This window comes from Muntiacus reevesi, chromosome 10 (assembly GCF_963930625.1).
Source record: "Muntiacus reevesi chromosome 10, mMunRee1.1, whole genome shotgun sequence".
Taxonomy (NCBI): domain Eukaryota; kingdom Metazoa; phylum Chordata; class Mammalia; order Artiodactyla; family Cervidae; genus Muntiacus; species Muntiacus reevesi.
Window position 1 is genome coordinate 57,456,030 of NC_089258.1, and position 14,576 is coordinate 57,470,605.

At 38.9% G+C, this 14,576-nt stretch overlaps 1 protein-coding gene across 3 annotated transcripts in view; it reads right to left on the bottom strand.

Moving 5' to 3' along the window:
• Positions 1–6,457: 6,457 nt before the first annotated feature.
• The window catches only part of PDLIM3 (PDZ and LIM domain 3), a 30,453-nt gene continuing 22,334 nt past the window's right edge, over positions 6,458–14,576 (bottom strand). For 2 of the 3 annotated variants that reach the window (XM_065947511.1, XM_065947512.1), the window contains exons 5-7: positions 11,064–11,194; positions 8,833–8,944; positions 6,458–7,424 (exon numbers count right to left, since the gene is read on the bottom strand). In XM_065947511.1, the coding sequence (XP_065803583.1) occupies positions 7,235–7,424; positions 8,833–8,944; positions 11,064–11,194 (433 nt within the window). In that variant the 3' untranslated portion in view covers positions 6,458–7,234. Of the gene's footprint in view, positions 7,425–8,832; positions 8,945–11,063; positions 11,195–12,737; positions 13,002–14,576 lie in introns of all 3 variants that reach the window. The other variant, XM_065947510.1, reaches the window with a different exon arrangement.

Genomic DNA, 14,576 nt, shown 5'->3' on the forward strand with positions numbered 1-14,576 from the left:
AGAAAGTTAACTTTTTCTGAAGAGCTGCAAACGTTTTCATCCACATATCTGTCAAATTACTCTTCTGAATAAATTTCAGTATTTTGAAGGGAGAACGTAGATAAAAAAGCATTACATTTTAGGAAGTTAATCCCTATATTAATGAAATTTCCATAATAAGAGATTACTATAAAAATTTTATTTTATACAACATTATATATTAATATCTAATAACATAATTAACGTAATATTCTACAATAGCTGATTTGTCTGTATAATGTTTGTAGGTTAGGATGACAGATGTGTACACAGAAATTACTTGTGGATTTAAATGGGATGATTCAACCATACCGTTCAGTACAGGATATAAAAAGCAGATGATAAGAGCTACAGTATCAAAAACTCAAATTTGGCTGGCATACTAATTTCAGTAGACATCTACTTTACTTTTAAGATACTTCCCAATCAATTCATCAGTCAGAGCAGCAATTCTTTACTTAGAAGTTCAGTTGATTTTAGATGTTAGGGTCAACAAGATCATTTGATTATAAGATTCATTTCTCTTTTGTAAACTAAAGAATAACTTTAAAAAAATAATTTATTTGTCAGAAAATCATTATCATTAATATACAACAAGCCCATCTTTGGAGCCAACAAAGTTATAATACATTTTTTAAACGTCTTTAATAATTAAAGTGTCTATGATATGAATGGTATCCCAGAAGAGGCCCCTTGTGAGGGCCTCACACCAAGAGACACGCGTGGAGACCCTGTTCTTTGGTGAGAGAGAGAAACTGGATGGTTAAGGAAAGAAACTGTCACCCCCAAAATGGATGTATTTGGTCACTTTGGGGAGTATTTATTGCATTTGTGAATGTATGTCCAGGGAAGTCTTATCTGATTACTTGTGGCCCCACCTATCATAGTTCCTGGGCCTGTGACACTGAAAAGGTTGATGATCCCAGCTGAAATTGGTGAGCAAAGTTTAGAATCAAAACACTTACTCTGAGGGATGCTCAAATTTTTCCCTCCCTAGTGTAATTATTGCCCCAATTAAGTTTTTGGTGAAATATTCTTAGCTTACACTTCATGGTATTGAGAAGTGTGGAATTTCATGGAAAAATGTTAATTTCCAGATTTGTATGGGAAAAACTGAAACATGGGAAGGTTTAGGAACTTTTCAAAAACTCTCTTAACTGGTCAATGCTAGACTTCTTGATTCTGAAATCCTAGTTTTGCCAAAAACCAGTTTATTTTGATTTTTTTTTTTTACCCATAGCAAATCACAGTGTTATGATATAGGACAGCATTTCATCTAAATTTTACAAAAGTATAGAAGAGGTATAAATATTAATGTTAGAACTAAAAGTTTGTTTCCCTGATATGGTATCACATGTCACCTGTACTATTTTCTCAGTATGGTGAGACTGTTCCTATTTCATTTGACCTCATATCAGATGGACAGTGGAGAATTTTCTGTCAGGGGATATGCCTTCTCTGGCCATACATGTCAATCAGTCTGAAAACTGCTATGAGAATATCTGATTTGTGAAGCTCATTGCTAAAGGTTGGAATTAAAATCTGTACTGCCAGTTTTTTTTTTTTTTAATCTGTGAGTCACAATATTTCAGAATCTTCAAATAGTAGCTCTTCTTACAGAATCCATTTTCACCTGTTGACTAACAGCTGCAGAATCAAGAATCTGGAAGAAATTCAAGAACTTGCACAAAAACAAGCTAGTCAAATCTATTCTTAGCAATTTATTACCAGACTAAAATACTTCTGGGGTTTTAGCTCCAGAAGATCATTTTAAAAACCTGAGATCACAAGGCTATCATTAATCATAGCTGAAGTCTATAGTAGTGTGAAAAAGTGACCAAGTGAGTGAATGAGTGAAAGTCACTTAGTCGTGTTTGACTCTTTGCGACCCCATGGACTATACAGTCCATGGAATTCTCCAGGCCAGAATACTGGAGTGGGTAGCCTTTCTCTTCTCCAGGGGATCTTCCTAACCCAGGGATCACACTCAGGTTTCCCACATTGCAGGCGGATTCTTTACCAGCTGAGTCGCAAGGGACATGATAAATTTTGCAATTGTCATAAGGTTGGTCCTTTGGTCAGAGGAACTATATGCTGGTGACTTATGTCTTGGATGGCTTCTAGACCGTCTCAAAGGCTACTTTGTGTAAATGCAAATCCACAGCCATCTTTAGGTATCTTTTAGAGTTAATTTTAACCTGACTTCATCTATATAGGAGAATGAACCCCACAACTCACTAAAAATAGCCAGTAGCTTTGGCTCTTAGGAAGTTGATTGCTGCCTTAGAGGACTTATAAATAGTGATGTAGTGGGGAAACTCAGAAAGTAGAGTTGATCTGCCTGTACTAAAGAGATAGACAGAGGATTATCACAGGAGCTTGAGAGGGAATAGATATAAGGGAAAGAGAGAGTTTTAGCATGGTGGAGAGCATGTGAGCATGCTTGCAGGCTGAGAAGAGTCCATGACACAGAAAGATCGAGTGGGAAAAATAGGCACCCTCTGTAAGATTCACAGACACAACCTTATCTAATGGAAGTGCCTCGTTTCAGAGAAATTCCCTATTGCTTCAGTCTCTGTCAGAGAGCCAAGCTCAGTATCATCATCTCTACAGATCGAACAAACCTTCCTAAGGTCAAAAAGACTGTTGGTCCAGACTTCCCTGGTGATCCAGTGGTTAAGAATCTGCCTGCCAATGCAAGGGACATGGGTTCGATCCCTGGTCCAGGAAGATTCCACATGCCTTGGGGCAACTAAGCCCTTGTGCCACAACTATGGAATGACTGCCTCTCATTCGCAGCATCTAAAGAAAGTCCATATGCAGCAATGAAGACCTAGCACAGTCAGAAAAAAAAAAAAAAAAGGAGAGAGAGAGACTTGGTCCTTAATTGGTCCAGATCATGCCCAGTACTCTATTCCTCAAGTTCTCTCTCCAACTTGTTTTTCTCGTATATCTAGAATTCCTACCCTTGATGTCTTTTTTTTTTTTTTTTTTTAAGATTAAAGGGCTATCTCCAGAACAAAACACAAGTGTTTGACATAATGGGGGCAGTAGAAAATTAATAGTACTTGTTAGCAGCAATTAGTCTTTTCCATTGGCTGGCAGAAGCAGCACTGGAATCAAGGACTGTCTTCATGTGGAGGAGTGACAAGGTTTGAGACATGAAGCAGGGTTCCGGAAGGCTGGAAGCCTCGGGAACTCAGACAGCAGCATCTGGAGCCCAGATGTGTGGGCAGGCGAAACAGCATGTGCCCCTGTGTGAGGCATCATGGTGCACAAAGCAAGCTCTTGCACGCGACGTTGGTAGCATAACCTTGGCGCTTTAGTGAACCACAGATACACATGCACTTTGGCATATATACACATGATGGGTAATTCACATGTTGTGATTTTCAATTCCCTCTACTTCAAGAAAGGAGATAAAATGGGAGTTTGATCTCATGAGAGGTAGGTCTGAAACTCTGCAACATACTTGCCCTTGGCACAGAAACAACTTGTATATACTCATTTTATGTTCTTCTGAAGTGTGATTAATAATATTACTACAAATTTGAAAGAAAGAAATTATGATAAAGCAACCACTTCTTATCATCACATGAAGCATTCTAGCTAGCTTGAAAATGTCAGTTTGTAAATATAGCCAATGTATTAAAAAATCCATTTCACTGGGTTCAGTGTCAACATTTCTTACTTGGTAGGTGCTCAACTAAGTATTTTATTGAGTGCTCTCCAACATGAATAGAAGCTTAAGACAATTATCTTGAAATATTCATGTAGATCAAATTGTTTATTTGCTTGAATTATCTGAATGCCCTCAATCTTTCTCCAATTTTGTTTTTTATGCTTAAGATTCAGATGGCATAGCATAAGTAAAAAAAAAAAAGCCATGATGACATGGTAATAAAGAGTAATGGTTATAAAGTAGTAGTTTCTCAAGGCTAAAGTCAAATCTGTTTAAAGGATGGCTTGATAAACTTTTCAACTCAGGTTGTTAGTAGAAGAACCCCCAAGCTCCATCCTGCCTATCTTGGAATGTTCCTGTGATGGACAAACTTTAGGTTATCTTATGTAGAGATAAATAAACGATTTGCATATCATATTAGCCATTAACTTTACTTTGCTTACACAGGTGCAAATGTATGTGATAACCAGAACTGTTTTTTATTCAGAGTTGTCCCATTGGTAGAGGGTGTAGCAACTCTATCCTGGGTTTACTCCAAAAAAAAGAGCAATTTAGTTAGTCATGAACCTAGAGTTCTTAAACAGAGATGATTTCATTGATCATTGCTGGTTTTAATAAGCTTATAAATATAAAAACAGTGACTAATCTGTTTTTTCAGAAGATATAGTATTCTGAGAGCTAAATAAAAATCGGTTGGCATTCTTCGTTTGTGGCATGAATTCCTATATAAGCCCAGGTGTGAATTCATTATTGAAAAACAAAGGGCTAGTACAGGGAGAAATATTGCTTTATTTGTTTACTTTTCTAAAAAGTTTTAATTCCTTTCCATTTTAACTTTGCTGTTTTCACCCTGTACTTTATATGTTTTAAAGTGATTTTTATATTGCATTGATTTCTATTGGTTAATTCTGTCATAAATTTAACTTTATGTTCAAATTCTAGATTTAATCATCAAAAGAGTAATTTTAATTAAAAATAATGAACATGCAATTTTAGAATTTGCTTCATAAGCCTTGGGGTTTCCCAGGTAAAGAATCTGTCTGCCAATGCGGGAGACAAGAGTTCGATCCTGGGTAAGGAAGATTCCCTGGAGGAGGAAATGGCAACTCACTCCAGTATTCTTGCCTGGAAAATCCCATAGACAGAGGAGCCTGGTAGGCTACAGTCCATGGGGTTGCAAAGGGTTGGACATGACTTAGTGACTAAACAACAATAATCACAAACCTTAGTCACATGGACTGAATTATCAGCTTTAAGCCACATGGCTCCTGAATTTCAGATTAGAGTTCTACTACTACTATTTTTCAAGCTGTACTACCTTTTCCCCTCATTATTGAACATCTGAACTTAAGAAGTTCATTACAAAATATATAAATTTTAAGGAAAATACTGTCTAATATCTAACATAAAGTATGCATTAATGTACAGCATGATGTCTAATGCACACTTTTCTTCTCATGAGCCTTTCATTCTTATTTAACTTCTTTTTAGTATGGTACACATACCCTCAACTGTGCTTCCTGACTCCAGAGATGCTGTTTGACTTTCTCCAGATAATACCAGGCAAACTTCCACTAGGAAAGGCAATGGGTGTGTGAGAGAGGGGCAGAGAGGGGACACAGTGGGGATTAAGTGCTTCTAAAACAGCTTGTCTATGACCCTCCTTATTGTTAACTCCACGTTCATCCCCTAGTCTAGAAATGCCTATGTTACCAGTTCCCTTGCCTTTTCAAGATTCTGGGATGAGTCTTCAGTTTTCTCCATTGCTGCTTTGGATTTTAACTTTCTCGTTCCTAAATCAGTTCCCACTCATTTGCTCTCTGGGTTCCAAACTTTTAAGATTATATCCCTCCCAGAAAAAAAAATGTTTAAAAATAACATCTGAACAAAAAAAGTAATGTGTTTGAATACAGTCATTCCTTTGATCACATAGTTTTCTATTTTCTTTGAATTGCTCTTTGAACGAATTTGTGTTTTGGTACAGGGGTTACAGTTTCTATCTCAAATAGCCCATAGGCGCCGGGCAGGTGTTCTGTCTTGTGTCACTAGTTCAAAACCCCAGACCAGTCAGGGTCAGAAATAATCAGAGAAGTTTAGGAGAATCCCGGAGCAGTACAACACGGGCCCTAGTCTCCACCTGGGACAATAGGAGAATCCTTGCTCCGGGCCTAGAGGCAGCAGCTGCAGTCAAGTAGGCATGACTTTGTGGCAAGGGGGTGAGACCAAGGGCCTGAGACAGTCCCTACCTCGCCAGCCTGCTGGTTCCCATGGTTTATACTTGGAGAGGACAGTTTTACAAGTTCTGCTTTGTCCCCAGGGATGAGCTTGGGAAGTAGGTAAGACATGCAACTCAGGGGGCATTGCCGTGGCACCACCATGGTGATGGGCAAGGTGCCCGAGCTGAGACAGGGGCCAGATGGGGTTCGTGTCTGAGATGCAAAGAAACTATGACTCAAGGGAAAGCTGAGCTGAGACTTCTGGAAGTGGTGGTAAAGGTGGGCTTGTTGTCTGGTTCCAACTATGTTGAGAAAACAGCACAAGTGGAACCATGGATTTTCAGCAGAGAATGCAAGCAGGACCCCAGGAGAACAGCAGCCCCTTTTCTCCCCAGAGGGTCCCCTAAATGTCTCCTCTTGGAGGTGCCATCTTTGGGAGGAGAAGATGGTGGTGGTGAGCCTTGAGAATAAAGAACTAGCCTTGATGGAGTCTGAACTTTGAATATTTACCTGAAAGAGACATTTAAAATGAAAGAGACTATTTCAAAGCAACAGAAACTGTTTTAATCTGAAACTGCATCACCTTTAACTAGCACATTTAAAACTTCCCCTCCAATCAGCAGAAATTGTGGGCTCATAAGAAAGAGCAAATGAGTTATAAAAATTAAAGAAACCATATTTTTGTCCTTAAAATACCTGCGTGTACACTATACTTGTCAGTGTACATGACAAGTCAGGACTGGGCTCCCTCATTGGAATGTTGATTTTATCTGAATTCAGCGAGTGCCACTTCGTTAGGTATTTTAAAAATATTTTATGTATTTATTATGTTATGTTGTATCCGGCAGTACTATTTGAATATGAAACTAGAGAGATCTACAGAATTTCTCCCTGACATGCACTGTAATTGTTGAAACAGACACTGCAGGTTTTCTTAGAATACAAGATTGCCATTTGTTATTTACTAGAATTGCAAAGTCAGCTGGTTAAGGAAAGACATTTGAACTCCCCAAATATCTTGATGTTTACATGTTTGATGGTCATAATAATATATATGTAAACTGTGGAGAATGACATGAAAAAATTATTGCTTTAAATGCCATTAAGTTATTGCTAAGCTCCCCCCCCCCAAACAGTTGAATGCATGTTTCTGTTATAGCAGGCATGTACCTCCCATTCCTTCTCCTAAAAATACAATAAGTGTCTAAAATCTTGGTTCTAGATTTGGCGTTAGCACTTTGCTATAAATCTGCCCAAAGCCATTAACACCAGCCTGTGTAGGTGCGCCTGGGTGAGTGCGTGCTCCTTCTGCCAAGACTTAAGCTTTGGGATAAAGGGTGACCGTGTCGTAGCCCTCTGGGGGCCTCGTGCGGGCCCGGGCGTGAGTTTCACAGTACAGCTCCCCCTCCACGAAGAAGTAGCCCTTCTGTTTGAGGTTGAGGTTGCAGTCGGCGCACACGAAGCACTCCGGATGCCGATATTTGTCCCGTGCTTTCACAACCGCACCACTGGTGGGGGAAGAAGGAGACCCTCGTGAAAACACACACACACACAGTCAAAAACATGACCCAAAGGGAGCCAGCACTACAGATAAGGCAGGTGTTTCACATTCAGGAAACAATAGCTGTAAAACTGGGCACAGCTATGGAACTGATGCAGTTGCCTGGGAGAGCCAAGACAACCACAGTAAATCTTCACGGGTTTCTCTCCGTTGTTCACATGTGACTATTTTTCAGATTTTTTTTTTCAAACGAGTTTTCTTTTTTTTAGAGAAATGATAGGATCTTACTTCATGATCTCTCCCCATTGTTGCTTTGGAAGCAGGAGAGATGATGCAGATAATCCTCTGCAAAGGAATCAGATTGTGACCAAGATTGTTGTCTACACAACCAAAGTCCCTCTGCTTACTGTCTAGCTTGGTGGTCCAGCGTCCACTCTATGGAACACAGAATGCACCAAAGGGCGGAGATGGAATTTCCATGGATGGGTACCCTTGCCTTTCCACAGTAAACTGTCAAAACAGTTAATCCAACTTCGGAGCAACAATTGTTGGATTGGCCAAAAAACTCCTTTCAGGTCTGTCCATTGCGGCGTATGGGAAACACCCGAACGAACTTTTTGGCCAAGCCAATACTTTGGGTAACATCACGACCTGTGGTGTGTTACGAGGTCCTCTCTGCCCCCAGCCCCCTGTCCTGCCTGTTTCTCTGTCTCCCAGCTCTCTCTGTGCTAAAAGCAGGCTTATCCCCTCCCCTGCCCTCCTGGGATGCCTCCTGGGTGACTGGACTGATAGCTCCTCCTGTGAGCTAGAGACAGGGGAACAGAGAAAGGGGATGGGAGACGTGCCCCCACAGGCCAGGAGGTGGAGGGACTGAAATGATCTGGTTCACTTGAAGATCTGAAACTAGCAAGGGTGGCTATTTACACCCAAAGCCCCTAAAATGGAAGCTGCGTGTCTAGAAATCATATTTCAGTATTTGTGCAACTTTAAGAAATCGGTTAAGGATAATGTGTTTTAATGAACAACTGAATGACCCCTATATTTGTTTTCCTGGGTTTATACAGAAAAGGAAGAATTCAAAGACTATGCATCAACAAAGGGAGGGCTTTTTGAAGTGAAGTCATGATTCTTGGAAATGACTTTTAGAATATACTTCTGGGGCAGTTTCCTTTCATGAGCATATACCTGAAATTATTAAGTCAGAATTTCCAGCTCACATTCTATGCTAATTTGGGGGTACACCTAAAGGATCTCTGGTCAAGCTGCCCTAAATGTTGTGGACATTTATATTTCAGTTCGCTGAATAGAAATTTGTTTTTCATAAAGTCTCTTCTATCTCTGGATTCTTAGAGTAGAGGAAATAGGGAACTGATGCCAAGACTGATGGTGAATTTTGGGTTGAAATGGAAACTTACACGATGCCACTCCCGCACTTGTCACAGAATGGCATCTTCTGTGTGCCGCCAACACCACCATGCACTTTTGTAACTGGAGCCCTCACACTCCGAGTTCCCGCAGGACGGTCATCTGAAAAACAAAGCGCTTCCATTTATGGCCAGGGAGCAGCTGGCTATGGTTTATACTTGGCTTCTATTTTAAGGTGTGCACTTTAACCTGAGGAATTCTTAGCTGTACCCACAATATCATTTGGAAAGAACCAGGATTCGTTCAAGCATAATTTATTCTGAAACAGGACCTTACGAAATGAAATGTTAAAAACTGTTGTTGTTCTAGGGAGCTGTTACAAAATGCTCAAAGGAACAGAACATTTTGCATCTTTCTTTTTTAAACTGTAGTAAAGTATAGACAGCATATTAAAAAGCAGAGACACTACTTTGCCAACAAAAGTCCGTCTAGTCATGGTTTTTCCAGTGGTCGTGTATGGATGTGAGAGTTGGACTGTGAAGAAAGCTGAGCGCTGAAAAATTGATGCTTTTGAACTGTGGTGTTGGAGAAGACTCTTGAGAGTCCCTTGGACTGCAAGGAGATCCAACCAGTTCCATCCTAAAGGAGATCAGTCCTGGGTGTTCATTGGAAGGACTGATGCTGAAGCTTAAACTCCAGTACTTTGGCCACCTCATGCGAAGAGTTGACTCATTGGAAAAGACCCTGATGCTGAGAGGGATTGGGGGCAGGAGGAGAAGGGGACAACAGAGGACGAGATGGCTGGATGGCATCACTGACTCGATAGACATGAGTTTGAGTAAACTCCGGGAGTTTGTGATGGACAGGGAGGCTTGGTGTGCTGTGATTCATGGGTTCGCAAAGAGTCGGACATGACTGAGTGACTGAACTGAACTGATGCATGGCATAAAATGGAATATCTTTGCCATTTTACGTGTGCAATTCACTAGCATTAAGTATGATCACAAGTTTGTGCAACTGTCACTGATACCTATTTCTAGAACTTTTTCATCATCTAAAACAGAAACTCTGTAACCAGGAAACATTAACTCTGTATTTCATTCTCCTTCCAGACTCCAGTGACCTCTATTATACTTTCTGTCCCTATGACTGGACTATTCTAATGTCCTCATATAAATGGAATCATGCAATATCTGTCCCTATGTCTCTGATTTATTTCATTTAGCAGAATGTTTTCAAGGTTCATCCATGTTGCAGCATATATCAGAATTTTCATTCTCTTTTGAGGCTGAATAATAGTGTATTTTATGGATATATACCACATTGTGTTTTTCCACTCATGTGTGAATAGACATTTAGGTTGTCTCAACTTTTGGCTGTTGTGAATAATGCTTCTGTGGATGCTGGTGCGTAAGTATTGGTTTGAGTTCCTGCTTTCAGTTCTTCTGAGTATACATCTAGGAGCGGAATTGCAGGATCCCGCGATAATTATACATTTCACTTTTTGAGGAACCACCATACTGTTTTTCCCAGTGGCTGTACCATTTCACATTCCCCATCAGCAGTTCACAAGGGTCCCCATTACTCCACATCCTCATCAACACTTATTTTCCTTTTTTTTTTTTTTGATAATAGCTATATTAATGGGGCATTTTTGCATTTCTGTGCAACTTCAGAAGGACAGTATATATCTTTTGGATATGGAAAGTCATTGGCAAGAGTATGACCTCTGAAGACTTCAGGAGTGGGCTGGAGACCCAACTCTGTTTCTTACTGGCTGTGTGGCTTTGTGCAAATCCACTCTCTCTATGCCTCATTTTCTCTTTTGTTAGGGAAAATAACAGCTCCTACTTCACTGAATTATTGTGAGGATTAAATAATCACATGTGCAAAGCAGCTCAGCACAGAATTTGGGACGTAGTGAGTGTTCATTCCAGTGTTATCTAAAAAATTTGATGGTTATGATACCCTGAGATATGGGGGAGGCTGAGAAATCTTGCAGTATTTTATGATCGTTAAGCTGAACTAGCCCTTGACTACTGAGATAGGATTTATCTTTGATGCTCTTTTACCATCAAGTTGGTGGCTACTTAAATATGTTCTGGATGTTCTCTTCCTAAACCAAACAACACCAAATCCTTTTCAGCAAAGAGTCATTTGATGACTGATGAAAATCTGTTTTTAGACTCTCATTCCCATTATGCTTGCTGCCCTCCCCTCCCCTGACCCTTGGAATAACCTCTGTCAACAACATCTCAACAGACATTCACGGACTGCTCACCAGGGCCGTCGTTCACTAGCTCCTGGAGCACCCTGAAGGAGCCTGACTGGCGAGGCTGGGTCGGTTCATTCCGATTGTCGTGGAGCATCCGGTACACATCCGACTCGGGGGGCACGGAGGCCGTGGGTTCACTGAAACAACACGGTGGGCGAAGCCGCGTCAGGAGCGTGTGTATGTGCAGGAAGGCAAGATATCAATAAGCAGTGACTACTATATTTACAGCAACTTCCGAACAGAGATTCAGCATTCTCAAGTTAATCTCTGTGATAGTTAAGTATAATGTGAATTCACACGGGTTGCCTTAAAAATATCATTGATTAACCTGGGGGTCACTCCAGCACTTCTCCATGTGGAAGAATCCTTTGGAGGGCAACTGAAACGTTGTTAGGAAATAGTAATTTAAAAAATAATGCATGAGTCTGATGGATATTTAATTATAATGTGAACAAAATTAACCTTCTGGAAATAAAAGACCACATACATGTGATAGAAAGTGCATGAGTGAGCCCAGTTTATCTCAGTCATAAATATGTTAATAAAATTCAGATTCATTTTTGATATTAAACCAAAAGTGTATGGTTTAGTTTTGTTAAGTCCTGAATCAAGGTAATATTTTGCCTGTAAATCAAAGAATTCAACTTGTCAGTGTTTGAAAGCACATAATATAATGACTTTCACATAGAAGTCAGTTGTATAGGCTACTAAATAGCTACATTATAATTCATTTATGATAGATAATTTCTTCTAATAAACTTTCTACAAATATATTCATGATGAACAATAAAAAATGCCACAATAAAAATACATATCAGGCACTGTAATGTTTTACTATTTTTGTCATTTAATTGCATTATCTAGAAAAGGTAGTTGCTATTTGCACACATTTTTATTACCTATATCATATTTGGAAATAATCATCTTACCTATCTGAAACTCCTTGCAAATGGCTTTGAAATACATTATGCTATTATTATCTCATTGTATTCATCCCAAGGGCTATCTTTGGGATATTCTTACAGAGCACTTGTAAGCATTATAATACTTTATAATGGCTGTATAATATTGAAAGAAGTAATAAGATTTTATCTACTAATAAATCTTTTTAATTGAAAAGTACTTTGAACAAATATGCATAATAAAGAAGAAATTAGTCAAAATAGAGACCAATGGAAATTAGATATCTACATTAGTAGCTTGAGATATTCACTTACAAACCCTTATTCATGGCAAAAATATTAAATGGAAAAATAATTAACTCTTCTACAAGATGCCATTAGAAGAGACAAAAGGTATCGTTTCTGTTAAAACTTCTGTAAATCTCCCATCCCTTCCCCAGTTTTTGACACCCAAAGAAGAAACACAGTATCCCAGATTATAAATCACTTTTGAGAAGTACTGTACCAGACATTTGTAAAGTACATAGTAGTTTTTCAAAAGACATGTACATTTCGTCCTGCCATGATTTCATTTTATTGCTATCTGTCACATAAAACTCTGCTTGGTTAATTTCTCAAATCGCCATTATCATTAGACCTAGATATCTGCAATAAACCCTAAGTATTTTTTTTCTTGAAAGCTTTCTTTCGATTAAGACAATGCTACAAGATAGCAGTAAAATCAACATTGCCCATGTGTTTAGTTAACATGCCCACGGTTCAGAAAGACTCTTATTACCTCATCGAGGGTGTTTCCCCTAGAGCTGTTGAAACCTGACCCTGAAGTGTTTCCATAATATTGTCATCTGAGTACAACTGCATGGGTGTATTAAACTGAGCATGTACAATCTTCACACCAGGAAGTTCCATTTCCAAAGGAATGTTAGGGGCCATCTTAGCAGCAACTTTCAAGTCACCTGGGCAAATAGTACTAAGAGTACTGACAGAGGAGGGGGTGCTACGTCCGCTGCCGCCTTCAACACCGGACGGAGTGCTGCATCCGCTGTGTTAATGACCACGCCACACAGAAGACGACACGGGAACCAGCAAATCCAGACAGGGGGACACACAGAACAAGTACAGAGGGGTTAAAAGGAAGAGGTGAATTAAATCAGATGGAAAAGAAGTGTCTGTTTCTGGCTAGAATTTGTTTTAGAAAGGGAACACTTGTAAAAATTCACGATCGAAAAAAGTTTCTCAGGATTAAAAGATACCGGTGATACTGCATTTTTTGGCTCCGCTGTACTATAAAATATGCTCTGCTAGGTGAACGCTTCATGGGAAAAGGGTTGTGTATACAGGAAGTGGCTCAGGGGAATTGCATTAGCTGGAATCCTTCTACATTTCTGAGCTGCAGTATTTAAAATCAAAATATTAATGAATGATCCTACACAAATAGGAATATGAATATGCAGCATGAAGATCCAATCAAATATTTAGGCTAAACACTGCAAAGTAAGTATTTTCAGAAATATAGTTGGGCTTAATTCAAAGTAATTGGCAACTTGAGGTTATGTGATAAAGATTCTGTTTTACGACTTTTTATAAATGTTTTGTTACTATTTTAACTTTTTCTATTTAATTCTCTAATTTTGTGAAGACTACACTTTAAGAAATTGTTTGGTGACTTAATATAGGTCCTAGAAATAGCCAATAAATGCTTGTCACCTTGAAATTAATAATTAGAGAGCAAATAAAGTGATCTCAGACTCTTTGGATGCAACGTAGGGCTAAGATATGTATATATATTTCTTTAATACATAGCTATTTCTTGCAAAACTTTGAAAGCACATATATATTTTCATGCATATTTTTCATTTCCTTTTAAAGTCAAGTTAAAGGAACTTACTAAAACATCAGAAAGGCCAGTCATGCAATTTTAAGAACAACTACAGAAGTTTCATATTCTCTATGAATAGAATTCTCTACAGATATGAGGTTAGTCATAACTGACATGCTGATGACTAAAAGTAATTTTTCTACATGCATTTTAAATGCAGCATGACAAATGCATTTTTTTGAGAAATGGCATTTTTTTTAAAAAGCATAGTCATTTAAGACAAAGCCAAAGGAAATATTAGTATTGATGTAAGCTTCTATCATGTCTGCAAGTTAGTGTTGCTGTAAACTCAAGGCAGAGAACAGTTTATATGGTGTGTTTATCTCAAAGTCAGTGTTCCCTTAGGGCTCAAGTATGGTCCCTGCCTGCATTTACTCTCTAGGACTGTTAATGTCAACCTCAGGCCCATACAGAGAGCAAAAACTGCAAATCCAATATGTTGAGGATTGACTTTGTTGGCTTCATCAATACTGCAGCCTGGTTAGTCTGGGCAACCCATGTCGCGAAATAAATTACAAAAAAAAATTTTTGTGTTGTGTTATCCAGTTTGACCTACACAGACTAAACGAAGCAGGTAAATATAAACGTGCTCCTTCACTTCCTGGCTGTTGAGAACCTGTTTGAAACTCAGTAAATTGGTTGATCACACACAGAAATATCAAGTGGTTTATTCACCATTTTCATAGGCGTAACACTATACTGGTTGCTGAAATTGACTTCAGTTGGTAAAAGAGTAGA